Genomic DNA, 24554 nt, shown 5'->3' on the forward strand with positions numbered 1-24554 from the left:
GCGGCAGTTGAAGCGAGCGAATTTATGCATATAGATAGAATCCCAATGAAGCTAATCATAACTAATTTCCTTGAGAAGGGCCTTTTGCTACTCCTTTAGTTTCTACTGGAGCAAGCAGAAACTCTTTAGAATCCTACAGTTACCCACAAGAAAGAATATTTTAATTAACAGAATTTAAAAGTAATCTCAAATACCACAAAAATCTGAACATAATTAAAAGTATAAATACTGAAAAAGTTTTATTTTTTAATTAATAATTTACTAAGGCGATAACACTCTTTTGTTATGCTACCCATATATGTTATAAAAATATTTATATATGTATGTAACAATATTATTGTTTATTTATTAATTTAATTTATTTTTTATTTTATTTATTTTTTTTTATTATAATATATATATTTGTGTGTGATATGTAGTACCCTATAAACTGTCTTAGCAGGTAGGCTACTACTCCACTATCATTCTCTTAAAAAATGCTCCAGACAGCATCTCGATCGTGTCAGATACTCGATAAAAATACATACAATACACAATACTAATAATCCAAAGGAAATTCACACTCACCACTTGCACGCTGGTTCGTGGTATTCAATCCAAAAAATAGTTCACAATGCCCATTCCCACGATGGACAAGGCTTGTTTGGCGCCGCCGGGCCATGTTAGGTTCTTAGACAGTCGCCGGGAAGTGCCGGGGAAACGCAAGATATATCCCGTAGTGGTTACGGCGAAACGCTTTGAGGCCATTATGGGCAGGTCCCGCATGGATAAAAAGCATGCAGCTGCGGCACAGAAGGAGGAGGATGAGCGCTATATGAAGTACCTGCAGGAGGGCAGCGATTGGCTCTGTAAGCATTTTACAAACGTTGGGGCCCAGTCGCTGGATGAGGAAAAGCAAGCGAAACTGGACCAGGAGCTGAGGGAGGGCGAGATCAGGGCGAAGCAAGTGAAAATGGAGGACGATCTGAACCGCAAGAAGCGCATTATAAGAGCCAACCGGATTTTGGAAGACCTGAAGTCGGGCCAGCGGGCATTGCACCACGCCGTAGTCGAGAGTCAGGTGGTCCATGAGCGGCAGTACAATGAGGCGCTCAACCGGGAGATCGCCGAGGATGCCAGGCGAGAAATAGCCAGACAGGATGCGATCTGCCCGGAGACCTTAATTCCCTTCAGCACCATCACGGAGGAGGAGGTGAAAGCTGAGGAGGTCGCACGGGCGACTCGAGTGCGGGAGGAATTCCTCAAGGATCTGGAAGAGAGGCGTGAAAGGAAATTGGCCCAAGAGGAGCAGGAGCTATGCGACACGCTGATCGAGCGTGCGCAGTACCAATGCCTGCACGAGAAAGAGAAGAAGGAACAGGCCAAGCGGAAGGCGAAGAAGCGCGAGTTCTGCCGTCGTGCCTATCGAGACGCGCTGAAAGAGAAAGCCAAGATCCGAGAATGTAAGCAAATAGCTCTCAACTGGCTCCTGATTAGCTTCTTTAAATACCACCCTCTCCCCCAGACGAGCGCATTCGGGAACAGATCAACGATCGGGTCATTTGCGTTGATGTGACGAGGCGCCGCAATCTGGACAAGCGCTACAACGTGGAGTATAAGAAAGCGATAGCGGCGAAGATAAAGGAGCGGGCAAGAGTTGCCGAAGAGCTCGGCGAAATGATAAGGGAGAACGAGCGCAGAGAGGCGGAATACCAGACGGAATTGGAGGATCGCTACCAAGCCGAAGTCGAGATGGACGAGGGACGGCGCCAGTGCGAGAAAGACGAGCTCGCCCGGCAGCGTCGCGCCTACGAGCGGGACGAACGCCTACAGGCCGAGGCACGACGACAGCGCGAGGCGCAGATCCATCGCTTCGAGGTGGCTGAGCGCTTCAAGAATATGGAGACGAACAGACGATTCTACGCCAGCGAGAAACGGAAGCGAGATCAGGCAACGGCCAACCTGCGGAAGGTGCTCTTTGGCCAGCGCGACGAGTTCCTGGCGCGTCGCTTGGCGGAGAGAATGCGTGTTTCGTCGTGCCAGGCGGACCCGTACATCAAGGACGACGTGATGTTCTTCGACGATGCGGCCAAGGCCGTTGTGGAGGCTTACGAGGAGGGAAAGATCATGTATCCGATGGCCAAGGTGGCTGAAACTTATCGCCGTCAAAACCAGATCGATCATGTGCCCGAGGGCCGCATGGTGGGTCGGAGCAAGTTACGTGACTATTGCTGGCCCGGATACTTCTCCAAGGCGGAACTCGCCTACAAAAACTACGAGGCACGCGAGCAATGTCGCCAGGAGCTGGACCAGGAGCGCCAAAAGATCCTCGACAATTGCATTACAATTACGAAGCTGGCGTCCAAGGAGCGACCCTACCAGAAATGCGAAATGGAGTGCCCCCAGAAGTGCTTCCAGTATCGCGGAATGCCGGCAATCCAAAGTATGGACTCCTTTGACTCCCCCAGCAATTTCATGTGCGAGGAGGAGCCCGTGACCCAGGGTGGCCCCTGTCCACCCAATATTGAGGTGATGACGACGTGCGACGAGAAGGAGGCTCAAACCAGACCCAAGAACTTCAACAATCCTCCGGTCGTATGTGTGGAGAGAGTGCCCTCAGTGCAATCGGCTGATCAAAAGACTTTATCGCGCCACGCCTCCGAGCATAAGCCTCCGTCCGAGCCGGACTGCAAAGACGCCAAGCGGAAGGCTCCACTGCGCAAGAGAGTTTGGCGTTAACTCACGGACAATAATACGATTTCCACGATTGAGACACATACGAGGTTTAACTGTAGTCAACCCATCATGATTATGATCATGATCATGATTATGCTTGTATAGCTTGACCTATACATACATACATATATCACAATTCCCAATTGATAAACGCAATTCCCAATAGCTTTGTATATTTATATATTTATATGTATGTGTATGTATGTATATGTATATGTGTATATATATATATATGGATACGTAGATATGTATGAGTATGTATATATATAAATGTATATATACATATGTGCATATGCATATCTATGTATATGTATATGTATGCATCAATGCATTTAAGTGAATGAAATAAACGTAGATAGAAGATAAATTCAAGGACCTTTTATTTAAGTGCAGCAAAATATGCGAGGTATTAAATGTGGCTTGATTGAGCTTGGGCAAAAAAGAAGCAGTTTGAATAGCAGAAAATCTAATAAGCTCATTTCTCATGCCTCAAGTTCGATCATGGTTAGATTGACGAAAATTGGATGCAGAAATGCAAGATTTTCTACTAAAGATAAAAAGGAAAAAATTAATTGTAAAATTTTAATTTAAATTTTAAAAAATCAACAATTTACAGCTTTGTGAGTGGTATAAAAATATTCCTCATACTTAATATTCCTTAAATAAAAAAAAATAAAAAAAAGTATTTCCCCTTTCATATTTAACCAAGTGTGCCTGGCTTCAAACATGAGCTACTACACTAGCCTACGGGGCTGTCTATACATTAAACACACACAATCTAACAAACAAAAAACAGACACTAACAGACACACGCAACACAATACGCACACTCGTACACTCCGGGGCAACTACTTGGGCTACACGACAACGTCAACACTTCGCGGTAGATTCGGCAGTTAAACTAGGTAGGAATAGATTAGAAGAGATAGAGATACGATAGATTAGGGCAGTCTGCAACGATGTCTAAAAGGAGGTTCAATAAGGCGTGCTTAGCGTCGCCCGGACACACGAGGTACCTAGACAACCGGAAGGTGATACCAACTGTGCTGACGGCCAAGCGGCTGAGCGAGATCATAGGCAGGGCAACCATGGAGAAGAAGCGGGATTTTGTGGCAGCTGAAGAGGAGGAGCAGCGGTACATGAAATATCTCAAGGAAGGCAATGAAGCTCTATGCCGGCGATTCCAGAATATGGGTCACATGTCCTTGGACGAGGAGAAGCAGGCCAAGCTGGACCAGGAGGAAAAGGATGCCGCCATTCTCGACAGACAGGTGAAGCTGGAGGACGAGCAGATGCGCAAGGAGCGCATCTATAGGGCCAATCGCATACTGGAGAACATGAAGCCGGGCCAAATGGCACTGAACAGTGCTCGCCTGCAGAGCGAAGTGATCTTTCAGCGTGACTTCAACGAGGCCCTCAATCGTCGAATTGCCGAAGAGGCGAAGCAGCAGCAGGAGCACGATGAGAAGCTGTGCCCGGAGATCTGCATTCCGTACAGCGTGCTCGGTGTAGAGGAGGAGAAGTTGGAGAGAAAGGCAAAGGCGGTCGAGTACGGCAAAGAGATAGCAAAGGAGGCTGAGGAGAGGCGACTGCGCAAGCTGGACGAGAAGGAGCAAGAGACCTTCGATGCCATTGTGGAGCGGGCGCAGTACCAGTGCCTGCACGAGCAGGAGAAGAAGGCGGCCAGGGAACGCGCCCAGAAAACTCGCGAGTTCCGTGTGCGTGCCTATCGAGATGGCATAAAGGAAAAGGCGGAGGCCGAAAAATGTAAGTTGAGAGTGAGACAGATAGAGAGAGAAAAAGATAGAGACAGTGATTAATATTGCATCCAAATTAAATGTGAAACCTCATCAACCACAGACAGGAACATCAGCGAGGAAATCGACGATCGAACAGTTTGTGTGGACACCGTGAAGAAGCGTCATCTGAACATGGACTCAGCCAAGGGCATCAAGCAGCAGATGGCCGAGCGGATCCAGAGGAAGGAGCAGCTCGCGATTCAGCTGTGCCGCCAACAGCAGGCGCAGAGGCGCCAGGCCGAGGAGCTGGAGCAGCAGGTGGTGGACCGCTTTGAGGAGGATATGCTGGTGGAGCAAGCACGTCGCGAGTGCAGGCTGCAGGAGCTGGCCAAGGAGCGCCGCGCCTACGAGCTGGAGCAGCAGCAGCAGCAGGAGCTGCGCCGCAAGCAGGCGGCGGAGATTCGTCGCTTCCAGGTGGCCGAGCGACTCAAGAATAGCCAGGTAAATCAGCGCTTCCAGTGGTGCCAGAAGGCCAAGAAACGCGAGGATAGCGTCAAACTGCGACGCATGCTGTCCGGCCAGCAGGACGAGTTCCTGGCACGGCGCCAGCAGGAGCAAGTGCGTTTCTCCTCCTGCCAGGCCGATTCCTATCTGCCCGATGACGTGCAGTTCTTCAGCGATGCGCTCGACTCGATGAAGGCCGCAAAGAAGTCGGGTCGACCCCTGCTGCCCATAGCCCGGGCAGTGGAGACCTATCGACGCGAGAATCAAATCGAATTGCCCGATACCCGGATGGTGGCCCGTAAGAAAATACGCGACTATTGCTGGCCCGGCTACTACTCGAAGGCCGAGCTGGCGTTCAAGAACTACGAGCACCGCAACAAGTGCCTCGAAGAGCAGCAGCACGAGCGCCGAGAGATGCTCGAGAAGTCCGCCCAAATCATGAAGATGGCCGCCGAAGAGAAGCCGTACAAGAAGTGCGACAAGGAGACGCCCATGAAGCTGATCCAGCATCGCGGCCTGCCTGTCCTCGAGAGCGTTGACTCCTTCGATCATGGCAGTAATCTCTGCCTGGCTGATGATACTCTGCCAGCTCACCTCAATTCCGCACTCAATCTAATGCAATTGGAGCCCAACAGCAACTCCCCGATCAATATGTCCAGATCGAAGGATCAGTCAGAAACTCTGAAATCGCCAAAGAAGGGGGACGAAAGCATTTGCAGTCCAACCACTAGTTCATGCTCAAACTCAGTAGATACTAGGATAATCCACAAAACATCGTACTCTTGGCGCTAGGAAATCGATGTCGATTTTCTGTCATGAAACTTACTTTTATGTTTCCATATAGAGCCAGGAACGAGCCCGTTCTCGTTCTGTCAACTGGGCTGACACACTTAACCATGTCAGCAGCGGGAAAATTTCTGTCCATTCACAAGTTATGCACGAGCTTCGAGAGTGCGTGGCACTCTGAAGCACTTCGTGAAACATTCTCACATGAATAATATATTAATAAAGCTTCTACTCTGCTAGAATTTTAAGAGTCTCTCAATAGTCATATAAGGGACAGATCTACATAAGATCTAGATGTGGTTAAAACTGTGAAGACATCCATTTTTCGATAATGGGCAATTGACTCTTAAGCAAAATACCTCTAAGACTTATATCTCTCTATATGTGACTTTCTTAGCCTTATCTCAAATTGAGCTTTGATCGCCTGGACTTTTAATTGATCAAGGCGATAGTCGTATAAAGGCAAGATCTATATGAATAGATAGCTCAAGATATAGTTCGAACTGGGAAATGGCCCATTTTCCTATAATAGACAATTCATGAAACTCTTGAACTAAGTATCTCTAAGAAATAGAGCTAAGGAAGTCAGATAGAATTTATATACTTCCATAGAGTATCTCTAAGACTCTATGGAGGTGTATACATTCTATCTGAATTTATATATATCTATTTAGAATTTATATACTTCCATAGAGTATCTCTAAGACTTATATACTTCCATAGAGTATCTCTAAGACTCTATGGAAGTGTATAAATTCTATCTGTCTGCTTAGCTCAATTTTAAATAGAGCTATGTTCTTCGGGACTTTTCACATGCTAAAGACGAAAGTCAATAAAGGCAAGATCTATGTACACGATTTCTAGATATGCCTAAAGCTATTTTCCTATAATACAATCTTAGTCAAATCTGGAAACACTTTAACAAAGTATTTCCAAGACTATATCTCGACTTAAGTTTATCTCAAATTCAGCTCTGTTCGCCTGCATTTTTATATGTATTTTGTTTTATTTCATTTCACTTGGCAACGTTTCGTAATTTTGATGCAGGCCCCAGCTCATACAAATGTGCGCCTTCTGTGTCAACAGAAAGCTGGCTCCAATCGCGTGTACTCCAGCGACGTGAAAGAAACAAAGCCGTAAGTGAAATACGGCAGGAAGGAAAGATTCAAGTGTTTGCTGCCGTTTTGACTGCTGACGTTGACGGCAATTGCGATGGCGACTGCTCTGGCTGGATGCTCGTGTCATTTTGTGGGAATTGCAAATTAGCATGGATTGCGCACTTTACGGAGCCGTCAAACGAGGGGGAGGCTGGAGCTGGGGCTGAAGCTGAGGCTGGGGCTGGGGCATGTCAAGAAATCGGCCAGACAAATACAAACAGCAGCAGCAGATAGTGAGTGAGGCAGGGAGGGAGAGCACTTGGCTGACATCGTGCTATACAGGTGCACGAATGCGTCAGGTGTGGCATTAGCAGCTGTTGACACACATCTCATGGCGGCGTACAACATGTCGTATAAGTATTTTAATTAAGCATCAAGGGGACGCTCAAAAACATTGCCTCAAGTTGTTTTGCGTCGAGTCGCGTTTTAATTAAGATCCACTAAACTAAGACAGCCTCACAAGGGTGGGCGGGGCGTTGGCGCGAAGCAGAAGTCGACTAGCGGAGGGGGCGGGGCAGAGGGCAGACAGAACTTGAGATGCGCTGGCAGAACGGAAAGTTTTCATTTAAGCTAAACTCACAGCACCAAATTTAATTTACTTTGTGCAAAAACTTGCGGCAGCAGCTGCGCCAACACCAGCGCAAAAAAACAACCCATACAGCCAGACTCTCTCTGTATGTGTGTGTGTGTGCTACACATACGCCCAGTGTGACGGCAGGGCAATAACGCTGGCTGTCCTGAAATATCAGTTACCACGCCCACGGCGACAGGTGGCGGTCGCGGCGAGAACAGCGCCAACGACATGCAAAAAGTACAGGACCATCAGGTCCGACAGTTTCCGTTACTGAAAAACCCTCGCCGCGTCGAATGGCAAGCATTAAAATGCCTTACAAAAATATAAACACACACACACTTGCACACACTTGCACACACGCATATCGAGTGGATTGTTGTATTTCACGACTGCCTTAGCCCGCAGTCGCTACACAATTTTATTTATCTGCAAGTACTAAAGAATATGCTCGGCCTGGGAGTGCGCAGGGAGCAGTCACAAAGCGCTCCGAAAAAATATGTGCGAATTTATTTTCGTACGCGTTTGCTGAAACAGGCCATAAAAAGTAATGCGAATGCTTTGTAAACTGCGTGCAAGAGTTGAGCGCGACCCGCAAATAAATTTAAAGGAATATTTGCCGGACGAATGGGTGGATCTATGTGTAGAAATTATTACATTGCCTAATTCCTCATTAGTTATTTATGGCATTTCATAAATACTTAACTGCTGGAATAATCGCGGACTTGATTTTGTTAGCTGAAATCAATTTAAGTCATTTAAAATTAAAAATAAATTTGTAATTTAAATTAACAAAATAAAAGATAACTGAAGTTTTAGTCTTTAAGAGATTTTAAAGTTTCTTGTTGTTAGAGTTTTATAAAAAAAGAAAAGATAAAATAAATGAATGGATGGTTGAATAAATAAATACATAAATAAATATATTAGAAAAAATAAATACAAAATAATAATAAAAAATTAAATAAATGTGGAAATAAATAATATTATATATAATAAAAAAAAATTAGTTAATTAATTAATCAATAAAAAAGAATAATAAAAATTAATAAATTAATAAACATATAAATAAAAAAAATGATTGAATAACTGAATAAAGAAATAAAAAACGAATAATAAAAAATTAAATAATTAATAAATGAGGAAATAAATAAATGATTGAATAAATAAATTTAAAAAAATAATGATAAAAAGTAAATAAATAAAAAAATAAAAAAAATATATACATAAATAAGAAAATAAATAAGGAAATAAATAAATAAAAAAAATTAATATATAAATAAATTAGTAAATAATTAAAATTTGTAGAAATTGTGTGAGATGCCTAGTTTAAATGCTTTAATGTTGTCTTAATCTAGAATCCTTGACTTCATTATACAGCACCAACACAATAGAATAAATAATTTCCGATTAATATTAAGACTTGCTCAATAATCTCGTGGTTAATTTTGAGTTCCAATTAAACTCAAATAAAATTAGAGAATAAACCCAGGCTCATCAGAATCCCAAAGCCGCAAGGCAACCCACTCCATTCCCTGCCCCTTTCTCCATCCCTTGCATAACTCAATCACAGCAGGCCGTGGGATATTAAAAATGGCATTTAATATGCAGTCATTAATTCAGTTTTCAACAAAAAAGAGGCAAACGGAATGCACAGCCATTCATATGGAGCCACATTAGAGACGGCGACCACGACGGCCGCCCTTGCGGCGTGTGGAGTCCGATGGAATGGGCGTCACATCCTCGATGCGGCCGATTTTCATTGACGAGCGGGCCAGGGCACGCAGCGCAGACTGGGCGCCGGGTCCGGGTGTCTTGGTTTTGTTGCCGCCTGTGGCACGCAGCTTGATGTGCAGCGCCGTGATGCCCAAAGCCTTGCAGCGCTCGGCCACATCCTGGGCGGCCAGCATGGCCGCATATGGCGATGACTCGTCACGATCCGCCTTGACCTTCATGCCGCCGGTGACACGTGCGATAGTTTCGCGGCCGGACAGGTCCGTTACGTGCACGAAGGTGTCATTGAAGCTGGCATAGATGTGAGCAATGCCAAAAACATTCTCGCCATCGCGCACCTGCGGTCCGAGCGACACCTGCACCTCCTCCTTCGGTTGCTTAGCCTTGCGTGGCGCCATGCTGCAAGCGAGGTTAATCTAAGGGAAATTCAAACTTGATTTCAACTCAATTTACATTTATTGCAAATATAATTTGTGCCTCACTCAAATCAGCTCTTCACTTATCAATAGTCAAGCATCGACTGTGAAATCCGAAAGCGGACGGGGAAAATGAAATCTATGAGGCAAATATTGCAATGCCAACTACGATGGCTGCCTTACTCTTTAATAGCTCTTTGCTGTAAGATGTCATATTAACTGTGTAGTTGTTGTTCGTGCTTATCTGTAGATGCTTACGCTCCTTCCATTTGCCATTTGCCATTGCCATTGCCATTGCCATTTGCCCTTTGCCATTGCAAGTCAATCAAGGCACAAGGACGACGAATCGTTGACTTCAAGTAAGCTGAGCTGGCATTCAATTGAATTGTGGGCGTTGTTCGATTTCTCACAAAACTTTGCCGGCGCCTCGCAGATGCCACTGCTCCTACTTCTGCTCCACTCTGCTCCACTCTCCTCCACTCTGCTCCACTCTGCTCCACTCTTTAGTGCTGTGCTGTTATTACATTTGGCTGCCACACGGCAGACAATTTCATTTAATCGTCTTGCAGTTTGTGCGGCATTTATGGATCAATTGACAAGCCAACCCAACCAGAAACATTAGCAACTGCAATTTATTGTGCTGCTGCCTGCCTGACAAAATGTAAACAAGCGCATAAATTTGCATATGCAAGCAATGCGCACCAACTATAACAAGAGAAGCACATTAGCTGTGTGCCCTAATCGAAATTGATGCGTTTTGAGAGTAAAGAAGACGCTAGCTCAAAAGTCAACACTTGACTACAAAGTTTTGTTTTCGAAAAAGAGGTTGGCTCACAAACATTCTTTTATAATGAAAAATATTAGATTACTAGTTTTATAATCATAAAGAAATAATCGTAATTTGCAGAATAAAAAATTGTTAAATAAGTTACAAAAATTATGAGCAATATTTGTTATTGTTTTTATTTTTATTTATTTTTTTAAATATTATTTTATTTATTTTACCATCTATGGAATCTTTATAATTTAATATAATGATTTTATTATTATTTTTATTAGTATTATATTCTAAATAAACAACAATATAAAGATGAAATCAAAACGAATTGATTAAATTTAAACAAAAAATAAATAAAGTATTATATTAACGAAAATTGATAGTTGATCAAAATTAATTAAAATAAAGAATAAAAATTTTATCAACATACAAAAATATGCAAACTATTCTTTACGCTAATGTTTTTTTTTTTTTTATTTAATAGCATTTTTGCAACAAAAAATGTATATTTTAAATTTTAAATTTGTGAAATACCAAAATGTTTCATGTATTCATCTTAATATTTTCATATTTTTTTTTTTTAATAATTTTTTATTTTATTAAATATGTTGCAATTGAGAAATTTAAATCAAAGAGCAGATTTATTTCTGTTTGTTATTGCCGCTGACTCCATTACGTATACGTAATATTTTATTTAAACTGCTTTACTGCTCGATAGATATGAAAAGTTTTATTGAGAATTTATGCATATTCTTCAAAAAGCTATTAAAATATTTTCAAAATGTGCGAAGTGAGCTTAACACATTTTCATTTATTTATTTCTTTGATTTTGATTTATTTATAATGTTCAATTGAGGCAGTGAGAATAGGCATTGTGGCTTTATAATTTATTTACAATATATTATTTATTTACAATACATTAATTGTGAGCTGTTCATTATTTCTGTTTAAAAAAATTTATTAAAATAAATATTTAATTCATTAAATTATGTAAATCTAAATAAAATTTCTTCCGATTCCAATTCTATTTCTATTTAGAGTCCTCCCTCATTAGGCCTTGGAAAATATATTACTCTGATGCTCGCAAATAAATAAGCCTCCTCTTATAAGGCAGTTAAGCACACATATTTTGAGCCCACACTCTCCTAATAGCTTCTCTCTCTCTCTGTCAGACTCTCTTTCTCTCTAGCCAAGGTCAAGTTTGCGGGCGCGGATGCTGGTACGCCCATCGATTGTTCAGGCATTTATTATTCAAAAGTCAACTGGAAGCGCACTTTATTATAAGCGTGAAAGTATTTCTACGTGCCCCATTTCGATGCAACGTGCTGCTCAAGGGGGCATAAAACCGCGCGTAGAATCGCATTAATGGGTTTGTTTATGCGCTGTTGGTGTTAGACGTGCATCCAGGGGCGCATACGTACTACATGCGAATTATAGCATAATAAGCAAACAAATTCAGCTGCAGTCGTGCCACATGCTGTGCTCTGCTCTCGCCCCTCCCCTAAGAACTTCATATTCATCGTGCCATAAGCAGTGCGACGCCCCCTCGCATCCATTTTACACGTACTCTTACGTATACTTTCCGGCTGCTGGCTAAAGCTATTCCGGGCCACACACGCAACTATCCAAGATTATGTGAAATGGCAGCACACAAAAACCCTTCAAATATGTTTGCTATGCATATGAGTATACAACAACAACAACAACAGCAGCAGCAACAGCAGCAGCTGCTGTTGTTGAAGCATTTAAATACAACAAAAATTGTTGCTCTTCCATGGCATGTCAGAGTCAGTTGGAGGTTGAGCTCAGTTGACATAGCAAGCAGCTTTTGAGTGCCAGCTCAAAGGGCAATCCGGTTCAAGTGAAGAGCAATCAAATGTGAACAGCAACAGCAGGAGAAGCAGGAGCTGGAGCAGGAATAGTTGGTCGCTGGTCAACTGAGGGCTTCGAGTCTTTGCCAGCTTAGCCACCATCAAATCAAATATTTTTATACATTTTATTTAAGCATTCGCCCCGAAATCGTTACACAGTTTGCCACTTAGAGCGTGCAGTAAGCTGCCCAGCTTCGTGGCAATTTGTTTATGTAAAAGTGGTTACCCCTGTGGGGCTGGAATGTTTGTGCAGATGCGCAGCCATTAGAGGCAGCCAACATGCGGCACACATTCTGCAAGTTTGTCCAACTTGTTGCCATTGTAATCTGCATAAATCCCCGTTAAAGCTGTTGCAACACGCGACAAGCAGCTGCCAGCAGACATTGTCCCACTCTGGGCTGGTGTTACGCTGCCATCAAGCGGCTGTCTGTCACGGTAAATATATCAGCAAACTGACAAACCCACCAAAAGAAAAAAAAAGAAAAAAAACGAGAAGAAAAAGAAATAGCTGAAAATAGTAGAAGATATTGTTGCTTTTACAGCCAAACTATTGAGGAAAGACTCTGCCCCTCCTCCAGCTGCCACCTTCACTCACCTGAGCGCTGCCTCTCGACTCTCGAGTCTCGTCTCTCGTCTCTCGTCTCTGACTGAGTGCTTGGCTGAGTGCATGTGAATTGACAGCTGTAAGTACTCGACTACTCGAGCGAGTTGTCGGCTTCACAATGAGAGTTTGTATTTATTTGTGCTAACATTGAATATTTGATCTTTGATGTGCACAGATTGAAAGCAAAATCGTCTATAAATATTTATGCACTGAATGCGTGTTTGGGCATCAGGTAGGAGCAAAATACACGGAAAAGCCAGAAACTTAAAGGCCACAGCTTAAGCTTAAGCAGCGAGCGATGATTCGAGCTGGTTTAGTAAAGAAAATTATAGTAAATTTAGAATGTTATAGACAGATAAATAAATTGCAAATGTATTAAATATTTAAGAGAGACAGAAGTGAACTTTGCATAAATATTTATTGAGTAAGAAGAGTAAAAAAAATATCTATATATTTATAGTATTATTATAATTGCTTATAGCTAAGCATAGGCAGTTCTGCCTTTATTACATCGAATAACAAAATGTTTGCAAATTAATTCTTATGCAAATACATAGTTAATCTCTGCCAACTTTGGGTACAATATTATCTTTATCTTTATTTTTATCAGTTATTCATTTTGTTTTTCCCCCTAACGCCACTCAAACATTATTTGTTTACTATTATTTATTAATATTTATTGCAAGTGCTCAACTCAAACATTCGAATTGACACAGACGAACAACCAAAGTCTATTTATCCAGTTTCAATGAGCTTAGGGCTTAAAAACATTTGCTGTTTCAATGAGAATTTTTGCATTGCTTTTGCTCTATCAAAATTTGCCATTGATTTTATTTTTTGCCTGGGCAATTGAAACGATTTGCTGGCCCTTGGTGAAATTTGTTTAAAATGCCTGATAAAATCGTTTTCAAATAAATATTTGACTAAACTGCTAAATGGCTTTGGATTTAATAAACAGCTGCAAATGCTGCATATGCAACGCTCTTTATAAAAATTTAATTAACTAGTTTCTAATTGTCTACGAAATGGAAATTGTCTGCAAATTGTGAAATTGTGCATTTTCAACCTGGCGGAGTGAGCTCACAAGTGCAAAAGTTGAAGCAAGGCAATAGGAAGTATATAAACATGCAAATACACTCACACACAGACACACTCACACACACACACGCGCACAGAGACTCTAAGGGCAGCTGCTTGGCCTCTGGAAAACGGCAACAAAATATTTACCATGACTTGAGAGTCTTTGCCCCGGGGCCGAAAAGCAGAGTGCAAAGTGTGTATAAATAAATCAAAGTTTATTTTGTGACAGATACTTTGTGAAGCCACTGTATGCGTGCGTGTGTGTGTGTGTGTGTGTGTGTGTTGTCAATGGCATAGAGAGCGGCACTATGCAGTGCAAATTTCCGCAAGCCAAATGAGAAAAATGAGCTTTGTATTCGAGCTGCATGCGCAAAGCAAAGAGATGGAGGGGGGAACGGGGCTAGGAAATATTATGAATGCGCAATCATATGGCCGACAGGGCCACAGGATAACAGCCTGCCAGCAACAACAACAACAACAACAACAACAGTTCAGGTGACAAACATACACACACACACACACACACATTGAACTACAGACAAGGCCGCCTCACAATGCAAGTTGCCAGCGGATATGAAAAACTATTTTACAGCTGCTTTTGTGGCCACCTCCATTTGTCTATGTCTGTGTGCGCGTGTGTGTGTGTGTATGTTTGACTTTTCACATGAGTACACGAATACTTCGCTCTCTCCCTTTCTATCTCTCCCTCTCCCTCTCTCTCTCTCTCTCTCTCTCTCTCTCTCTCTCTCTCTCTCTCTCTCTGTGTGCATATTGTATATATGCCCAATGGAACCATTTAATGCTCCCTGACTTTGCCTTTTAGAGGCGCCATTCAGCAAAAGTTTTCGCAGTTTTATTGCCCATCCCCATCGCCTTTTGATTTTAATTTATGATTCTAGCTGCCTTTGCCATCGCTGTATGAAATATTCTTTGCCACATGCTTCACAGCTCAACTAAAAATTCACTTCTGCATGCCGTGGGCCAATTAAAAAAAAAAAACCTAACTGGCCGAGACTTTAACTTTATGCTGAACAAAGTTGTTGATAGTTGATAATTTTAATTTATTTTTGTTGTTTTTTTTTTTTTTTTATAATGTGAAGTTTTCATTTTATGCAAACCATAAATTGAAGGAATTAATTATAATTTGATGTTGAAAATCTTTTGAAAAGTTTAGTTTTTAAACCTTCATTTTTAGTTAATTAATAAATTAAAAATATCAAATTATATTGTATAAATAAAGCTAATGATTATTCTAAAAAAAAATTCTTTACGAAATTTTAATATATAAATTAAAAATTGTATTTTATACTTTATTCATATAAAATTTAAAGAATTCTATTTACTAGATTTTTTTAAAATTAATATAAAAAAAAAACAACTTAAGATTATATACTACATTTTTCTTCAGAAATTTGTTTATTTGCATTTGTTAACAAAATAAATTAAATTTGGGTTTAATTACAAAATAATATTTTGCTAATTTAATAAAATAAAATTTTGTTCTTATTATAAATTAATATAAAACTAAATTAATTAATTAAAGAATTATTCTTATTATAAATTAGTATAAAACTAGATTTATTAATTAAAGGATTGTATCTACTAATTTGACGCTAATTGTATTTTTTTTTTAAGTTCATATTTTTAAGAAATGTAATGTATTTTAATAGACAGGATTTCTTTAAATGAAATTGATTTATCCCAATCATTCTACGTTTTACAAGTGTTAAATTCAAATTGCTGCAATTGATGTTTCAATTTACTTAGCAGTCTCAATGTCTTTCCGCTCTGTCTCTCTCTCTCTCTCTCTCTCTCTCTCTCTCTTTTCCTTCGACTCTCTCTCACGCTCTTTGTCTAAAAACAATGGTAATAAAATTATTGAATCAAATATATTTGAACAACTGCAGCTGCAAGGGACAACCTCCCATATGCATATATATGTATACATATATATATACGTCTCGCAGTGAGGGCCCCGGTACATGCCGAACACATGGTTCGTCCTTGTCGAACGGGGTCTGAGGCTTACTGCTATGCATTTATGTTGTTAACACGTGTTCAGATCGCAGGAGCATAAAGTTAGAGTAGTTTTGAATATTCTCTATGGCTTGGCATATTCCAGCTCTATTGTTATGCAATGTTTTGATAAATTGCTTCCAAACTCGGCACAGCGGGTGCTCCTCGCAAAACGCGAGTGCTTAGCTATATATATGTGTGTGTTTCTGTGTGTTTGTAAGTTTTTTAGGTGTATGCATCTGCACTGGCTTTCGCCTAGAATAACATGCCTGCACGTGCCGCTCTCCTGGCTTGAACCAGCAATTTAGCTCGTTCTTGTTTACATTTTGCGAGTTCTGCATTCTGGCTTAGGCTGTGCAGCCAAACTTTCTTTCACTCACTTTGCAAATTGTTTTTAGCTCAGCCTTGCTGCTGAGCAATTTTTGAAGAATTTGCTATATACAGCTTTATGAATGAAGATGTATGTACATGGCTGAGATTTATGATTAGGCGGATTTCAGATGAGTGGAAGTAAAGTAAAGTAAAGAAGATCTTCTGCCAAAGTGGGTAAACTTGTAATCAAATGAATGTGAATGATATATCAGTTGTTGATATGTAGCAGGATTTTGATCTATTAAAAATATTTTCTGTTAATAAAATATGATATGATACATGATATGATAAGAGAACGTCTCATTATTAAAGTACGGACGTTTTACTCAAGTAAGCAGCGCACTTTTTAGTGCGCTCGACTTGACACTTCACGACGGAGAGAGAGAGAGAGAGAGAGACAGAGAGAGAGAGAGAGAGAAATAAAGAGAGAGAGAGAGAGATATGGGGAACCAAGTGTAGTAGCTCTTGCTGAACGTGATCTGGCATGTTGCTGAGAGCGAATGAGATGGCATTGAGGACTTTTCTTTAAAAATCAAAAATCAATTAATCATATTAGATAAAAAATAAAGTTTGTTGTCGAAAATTGAACAGCAAAAATATATTTCATAATTGATTGTATATAAAAAAAATATTATTTTATATATCTCACAAAATCTGCTCAGATATAAGATTAGTTGAGTCCCCAGTTAATGTAAACCTATCCAAAATGGCTCTCTCTCCCTCTCCCTCTCTCTTTCCCTCTCCCTCACTTTCTCTCTCTCTCTCTCTTTATCTCTCTCTCTCTCCCTCTCTGTCTGTCTGTTCATCCGGCTGAGATGTCTATTCATATGTAAATCAATCCCAGAACTTAGAACAGCATTGGACTTGCCACTCAATTCACATATATATAAAGGAAAGGTGAACTGAGCGGCCTGTTTAGTTCTTACGAGATCTTCCAACTTTCAACTTTGACCACCGATTATTGTAAATAAAAAGTCAAAGTGAGCCAAAGTGGTATCACTCAGTCTCAGCTATTCAACATTAACAAACAACTGGGAAAAAGTCTCTCGGATTCATTTCAATGTGACAAATGCTGTCAGTTGTGCTGTGGCACGGGGACCGCAAAGCCAATGTCCTACGGCTGTGTTTTTCACTTTGCTGGAAAAGCGGGAGAGCATATTTACAAACGATTTTTGTTACGCCCAAATGTGTTTCTATTAAAATACAATCTGCTCGAAGGGCACGGCAGACAGACGAGCTGTGGAGCCTCTATGAGTAAACACTTGAAGCCGCCTTCGTCGTAGGCGGCGCATTTTCGGCTCCGCTGTGCCGACAAGAGCATTAGCCTAATTGGCTTCCGTTTTGCCGTCTAAGCCATCTAAGGCGCGCTCGGCTAATAAAATTGTTTCGGGATTACATGCATACTTAAGATTTTATCTCTCTATCTCTCCCTCTGTCTCTCTCTCACTCATCTTTGGCCTGCTATATTTAACCTTTTGGTTTTTCTTTTTTTGTTCTCGTTTCAGTGCTCCGGCATAAAAGGTAAGCGGCCCACCTGCATTTCAAGCCTTTGAAATGGCGTTTAGTGTGCGTGTGCGTGTGTGTGTGTGGTAGTTAGTGAGTGCCACAGCTCTTCTGATTGTCCTTGCTGTGTGCCGCCCTGCGAAATTGGATTAAATATTTTTTGGTGGCTTAAAAGCCAAGCCAGGCCGTTAACACCTTGACTTGGCTGTTAATTAAGCAGGCCGTTAAGTGATATTATGTGCCGAGGGCCAAGTCCTTTTTGGGAGCTTGATTTGTCAATTTGGTTAATTAGCAGCCGCTCGATAACGCCGCTGTCAGGACATTAACGCCATTAATTAACCGATCTCTTTATGGCCCAGCAATTCGTTCATCAATCGAGAGCGGAGCCCGAGCTCCAGCTCGTTAGTTGATTAACTAATTGAAATTAATCAGACACACTTGGAGTTGCTTTAAAGAACCAGCCGAGAGCCTTAGGGCAACTCTCAGTCGTCCTTAGCGCTAAATCCTCACCTGAAATACCAAATTATGCCATTTGCCTGATGCTCTGAAGACGCAGCCACAACTCAGCTTGAAATCCACGCATGAAATATGACCATAAAGAGCCCTTGCTGATATAATACATGGACATAAAAAGGCGCATTTATAGAAGTACATATACATACATATATATGTATTTGTGTATGAGCAGGTGGCGGGGGGTGAGAACGCGTCAAGGCGCACAGCATAAAATCACATTTATACAGTCAAAGCATTTATGCTCCATTATGCTCTTAACTTTTGCCTGTTGGCTTTTGTTTCCATTTTGGTAGTCGCCATAAAAAACACTCTCAAAAATATGAAAACATCATGAAACCATCAAACTGTCTGCCTCTGTGTGGGCTTTGGCCACATATACGAGTCAGCAGCAAGGTCAAACGCATTCGATTTGGCTCGCCCAGCAGCATATGGCTTTATGGCAACACATATACATACATTCATGCCAAATACCAAATTATGCCAAATAAAACGAATGCTCAGACAACAGAAGAAAAATTGAAGACAGTGAAAGCTTTAAGTGCAATAAACCGAAAAAAACAAAAAACAGAAATGCAAAAAAAATAAATGCAAAAACAAAACCAAACAAATAAAAATATTTGTGGCACATTGGAGTCATGCTTGTGGGTGTCTAACAGCAAAATCGCTGAAATGTTTCTTATAATATGTCATAAAATATCGTAATGGCAGTGCAATAAACTTTTTAAAAGTGCTGCCAAATGTCATCAGGCGGCCATTTGGCCATTTGGTAGCTGCCAAATATAAAAATATCAAAATCAGCAAATATTTGCCAGTTCTGTCAATCAGAATACGAAGTAAATTTATCAAATGTGAACTATTAATATTTTAATTTGTATATTATATTAACAAAGTAATATTATATTATAATATTATTATATTTATTTTTAGCAAATATCAACTATAAAATAGTTTTAAAATATAATTTTATTATTTTTGTTATATTTATGAATATTAATCATTTTTTATTATTTATTTTAAATTATATTGTATTTAATTATTTTTTTTTTTTATTATTTATTATTTTATTATTATTTTTAAATAAAATTTTAGTTCATTTGTATGTTTATGATTATGAGAATAACAAATATTTGTATTCTTTTCTACATGCATTCCATAAAAATGAATATATTTTTAATTTTTTAGATTTAATTGTAAATTGAATTTATACCTGAGTAAAAATCATTAACAGCTTATAAATAATATCTAAAAGCGCCTTTTAAAAATAATATTAATTTTATATTATATTATTTAATAAATATTATTTATATTATTAAATATGTATTAGTTATATGTATCATATGAATTGATAACTTTATACTATGAGAATCACATAGAGAGACATGAATGTGAGTTGAACTTAAAGTAAACACAAAATTGAGCAAAAGTCTCGTATGGTTCACAGTTTCAAAAAGCTAATGCCATTCACAATGAAAGTATGCAAAATATACCATCATTTAATGGTTAATGTGGCATTTTATACAATGAGAATCACATAGGGAGGCGCAAGTGCGAACTTGATTTTAAGAAAAGCCCAAGTCATACATTGAACTCGTCTATATTACAACTTGTTAGATCCGTTCCAGCTAATGCAATTCACAATGAAGTTACGCCGAATATTTCGTAAGTCAAATTCGAACTCAGCAAATTTCACTTTGGAATTTGTGGATGAAATAAATGGAACTGTGCGAAAACTAGACATGGCAGACATATACTCGTCTCAATGTCTATGTATATTTGATTAAATTGTCAACAGTTGAACTCGGGCTGATTGCATTTGCGAGTTAGAGTCAGTCGCTCAACGGTTAGCATCTGGCTGCTGCTGCTTGACACATTTGCAACATGAGCTTGTGGCATGCAAATAGAGCGCACGAGGATGACAAGCATAAGTAAAAATACAATACTTAAGCAGTTCCACAAGCCATGCTCGACATGCAGGCGAAATCAAGTGAGTGCTGAGTGCTAAGTGCCGAGTGCCGAGTGTTGTGGGTGTTGCAGCTATATGTGTGTGTGTGTGTGTGTGTGTCACTTGAGAACAATGGCGCTTGAGTGGCTCGCTGTCTAGAGCCGCACATATTTGCGATAGCCGCGCTATTATTGACCTTGTCAGTGTCATCATTGATAGCGTGTGTGATTACTGTGCCCTAATATCACACTTCAGCCACTTCAATCGCTGTCCTTGATCTTATTCGTATTCGTAATGCTGCAGCATCGCCAATCTCTAGTCCATCCTTGTTGCGATTGACCTCCAGCTCATTATTATTCAATTGCTGCCACACACACGCGCTCAGTCAATATAAAAATATAAGTAAAATACAAAAAATATATAAAATGAAACATCAGGCCATTAATCATTTGATTGTTACCGCAAAATCGTAACCGTATTAACATTCAATTAATGCAAATCGATTGAGATTTTATTGCCCTAGCGGACGCCAGATGCTTTTGATATCATTTAATGCTATTAATTATGCCAGAAATGGGCATTAATCAACAAGCACAAATAAAAAATTAAATAAATAAAAAATATTAAATAATACAAACACCTTCTGCTAAACATTTTATGCAAGCAGACAGCTATTAACAAAGAAAAAAAAATTAAATAATAAAATTACTGCAATAATATTTGTATTTACTTTTAAGTAATATGGTTTTACAATTTGCACAGTTAGACTAATTAATACGGACTAATATCATTAGAGTAATAGGATAAAATTTAAATGATTACCTGAAATATAAGTAGAGCGTATATATTGAAAAAAAAAAAAATAAAAAAATAAAATTAAAATTGATAGATAATAGAGCGTATTTATTAAAAAAAATAATAATAATAATAATAAATAAAAATAATATTGATAATAACTTACTCAATTTTATTTTATAGTATTTTAGTTTATTTCTTTTTAATTTTTTTTTTTTTTTTTTTTTTTTTTTTTTTTTTTTGTATTTAATTTTTCAAGAAAAAATAATTATCGAATACATTACATATTGTTATGAAAAATCCATTATTTTTAATTTTCTTTCAATACATATTAAATAAAATTAAAGTTTCTTCAATCGATCAATCAATACACCCCATTTGGCCATTCCCTATTTAGTCTAGGGTATGCAATAAAACATAAGCTTAAATTCAAAATTTGCATTCAAGTGCAAATTTTTAGAGAAAATAAAACACACACACACACATACTCACACACACGTGTTTAATGAAATGCAAATTTTAATTAAATCTGTAATTATGCGCAAACATTATTTGGTGAACCGCAAATGTTAATTTAGCAACATTTTCAAGTAATTAATTAAAGCGTCAACATATTTTTTGTTTATTAATAAATGAACACAATTTATGTTATTCGAGTTAATTAGCAAATATGTATATAGCTAAGCTGATCAAATAACAAATTATGAAAGTCAGTCAATGAAATATTTGATTGATTTATTAATTATTTTATAGGTGAGCAATAATATAGAAATGGTTTGAGATATTTTATTGTATTGGCATTATTTTAAAGCCATAATTCAAATATTTGAATTAGTTTGCAAGTGCATATGATATCATTTGGGACGGAAATCAGATTCAAAGATATTCAATTATTACAATATATTTGACAAATAATTAAATAGCAAATTTTGTTAGGTGTTCTAGCAGCTGAGTGTTAGTACTAACTTGGCTAATTGCTAATATGTAGTTATTGAAATTGGTATTACTCTTGTTTGGTCAGGCAACAAATTTATATGATTTATTTGATTTTCTGCCAGTTCATATATTATTCCTTTGCGGTCATTGTTTTAAAGCTACATAAATGTATTCCCATCAATCGATTCAACTTGATTTTCCAATCAAATATGCCACGCGTCCAACCGCATCGGCTATGATTAACCTACAGCTACGGATTCGCCTGGCAGCTATGCCAGATTACAGTTGCAGTTGTAGTTGTCCATTTGGGGGTCTGATTACATATTCTGCTTTGCATACCCTGTAAACAATGAGTTGGCGATGAGAGGTAGGGCATATGCTTATTGATTTATTTATTTTTAATTAGCTAAAGCAGCTCCTCAGTTCTTGAAATAAAATATTCTAAAGTTTTTAGTTTGTATAAACATTTGGGCATCTTTCCAGCGCATCTCTTAGTCAATCATGGCTAACGCATTTATATTTCTTTTAACTTTGGTTCTTTTTTGGTTTTGTTTGGTATTTACTGCTCTTTTATTATCAGCGCTGAATCAATTCATTGACATGGCAATGGGTTCATTTGTGCTCAGGTTGTGTCTGACACGCATCATCGCTCCGGCGGGCTACAATGAAAAGGATTTTATATACATACATACATACATACATACATACATATACATATGTATATATACTTTGTTTTTCTCTCTGTTTTGCTTCATTTTATCGGACAGCCAAGTTTAGCCGCATGATTGCGTTCAATTTGCAGTTTGGCAGCAGTCATTTCTGTATCCGTTATTCGATTTGAAATATAGGTAATTGATTCGAGGTCCTGTCAAAGTTTGTATTGATCTCAGCAGTCCGGGAGATGTTTAGATATGTTTGGCATTTGCTCAGTATTTTAGTCTTTTCCATAGTCTAGTCTATTCGAATTCCACATACGAGTTACCCGGAGAAAAATTTCAGTATATATATATATTTGCGTTTTGGATAGAGATACGTTAATACGTGCCAAATATGTTTATCAAAGATGTGACCAATGAACTGCGAACCAAGCAGCAGCCTTTGGCCCCCGCCCAGAAGGTGGCACCCTATGTGGCGGCAGTAAAACGCGGCCCATATACCCTCACGAACCCCGTCTACAGCAGCCCCCAGGTGGAGGACACTACCTCCAAGATGCACAGCCACACGTTTAATGTCAAAATCACACCGAAGCAGAACCACAAATACCATCAGCGTTTGCTACCATCGCCGGTGCCCAAGTCCAAGGCGAATCGTATCAAGTCTCGCTCCCATCTGCTCATGAACGAGCAGCGAGAGATGTATCGACAGCATCGCGATCGCCTGGCGAACATCAAGGGCAAGGTGAACAGTTGTCTGCCGCCGCCGAAGATCAAGCTGAGGGAGGGCAACTGCATGGAGCTGTCCTACATGGAGATGCTCACCGCTCTCTATCGGAAGAGCAACAATACGCTGCGCACCTTTACCAAGTCACCGGATCGGCTGGCCACCGGCCGTTGGCGCAACACGAGCCTGGCCCGGGAGAAGGAGCGCAACCAGGTGGAGAAGAATCAGGTGCTTCACCAGGGCGGCAAGCTCTTCGATCCGCACCTGGGCAAGTCGCGCCGCTCCAAGCCGAAGGTAGCGCAAGCGTTTAGCTACGAGGTGCCGATGCATGTGCTCCATCGGTACGAGGATCTGATGAACATCTGTGATGTGGGTGTGCTCTGCAAGCTGCTGCGTCCACAGATCTATATGGACTTGGAGGTGATTGGCACCCGGATCATGGGTCGCCTGGCCATACAGCTCTTCACGGAGGCGTGTCCCCAGGTCGTGCTCGAATTCATGCGTGTCTGCACGCATCAGAGCTCACGCAGCATCTGCTTCACACGCACCTTCGCGCCCATCTGGCTAGAGGGTCACATTGCTCTCGATCCCGAGCGCAGCATCGACATGAGCAACATCGAGCACGACTTCGAGGTGCTCAACCATGGCGTCGATGCGGGCATTCTCTCCTTCCCCAGCCGCTATGTGCGCGGCAATGCGCGCACCGAGCTCAACTTCACCATCAGCTTCAAGCCGCTCTCCATTCTCAATGGCAAGCGGGTCGCCTTCGGCAAGGTTCGCAAGGGTTTGCAGCTGCTGGAACGTATACACGATGCCACCGCGCATCTGGCCAAGAAGCATGAGCTGGTTGTCATCAAAGATTGCGGCGTTCTCTGAACTACGAATCGTCATGCACAGCAGAGAAACGAACAAACAAACAAAAATATAATAGGAATAGTAGTAAATTCTATAATAGAGCTACGGCCTGGGCCTCAGATCCCAAACCCCGACTCTATTGTGTTGTCTTATCAATATGACTTTATTTTATGCCAAATATAAAATTATATGTATAGAGATTATATATAGATTTTTGTTGTCCTTATTTCTATTCAGTTTGAACTAGTTTGAGGGGTATTTTCCAAGTTTTCATCAAACCTTTGAAT

General features: G+C 40.0%; 5 protein-coding genes across 6 annotated transcripts in view; 4 read left to right on the forward strand and 1 right to left on the reverse strand.

The window, feature by feature from the left end:
* LOC108617333 (5-hydroxytryptamine receptor 1A) overlaps positions 1 to 24554 on the forward strand; it is a 76032-nt gene that overhangs the window by 19240 nt on the left and 32238 nt on the right. Inside the window, exon 2 of the mRNA XM_018013106.2 lies at positions 17846 to 17861. The gene's annotated coding sequence lies outside the window, so the exon portion shown is untranslated. The remainder of the gene's footprint in view (positions 1 to 17845; positions 17862 to 24554) is intronic.
* Positions 433 to 2966, forward strand: LOC108617334 (uncharacterized). The gene is made up of 2 exons (XM_018013107.2): positions 433 to 1442; positions 1505 to 2966. The coding sequence occupies exons 1-2, from the start codon at positions 614 to 616 to the stop codon at positions 2716 to 2718; spliced, it is 2043 nt and encodes a 680-aa protein (XP_017868596.1). The 5' UTR covers positions 433 to 613; the 3' UTR covers positions 2719 to 2966.
* On the forward strand, positions 3391 to 5987 carry LOC108617335 (uncharacterized). Its single transcript, XM_018013108.2, has 2 exons — positions 3391 to 4482; positions 4576 to 5987. The coding sequence occupies exons 1-2, from the start codon at positions 3675 to 3677 to the stop codon at positions 5748 to 5750; spliced, it is 1983 nt and encodes a 660-aa protein (XP_017868597.1). The 5' UTR covers positions 3391 to 3674; the 3' UTR covers positions 5751 to 5987.
* LOC108617338 (small ribosomal subunit protein uS11A-like) lies at positions 9050 to 9794 on the reverse strand. 2 transcript variants are annotated; one of them, XM_018013112.2, is made up of 2 exons: positions 9686 to 9794; positions 9050 to 9619 (listed from the first exon to the last, which is right to left on the reverse strand). In XM_018013112.2, the coding sequence occupies exon 2, from the start codon at positions 9599 to 9601 to the stop codon at positions 9146 to 9148; it is 456 nt and encodes a 151-aa protein (XP_017868601.1). In that variant the 5' UTR covers positions 9602 to 9619; positions 9686 to 9794; the 3' UTR covers positions 9050 to 9145. The 2 variants fall into 2 exon arrangements, with proteins under 2 accessions (XP_017868601.1, XP_089327083.1); XM_089470957.1 differs by having other exon boundaries at positions 9050 to 9635; positions 9686 to 9723.
* On the forward strand, positions 22914 to 24472 carry LOC108617336 (uncharacterized). The gene has a single exon (XM_018013109.2). It carries the CDS (start codon positions 23083 to 23085, stop codon positions 24286 to 24288), a length of 1206 nt encoding a protein of 401 aa, XP_017868598.1. The 5' UTR covers positions 22914 to 23082; the 3' UTR covers positions 24289 to 24472.

This window comes from Drosophila arizonae, chromosome 5 (genome assembly GCF_054131065.1).
Source record: "Drosophila arizonae isolate 15081-1271.41 chromosome 5, UAZ_ARI_1.0, whole genome shotgun sequence".
Taxonomy (NCBI): Eukaryota; Metazoa; Arthropoda; class Insecta; order Diptera; family Drosophilidae; genus Drosophila; species Drosophila arizonae.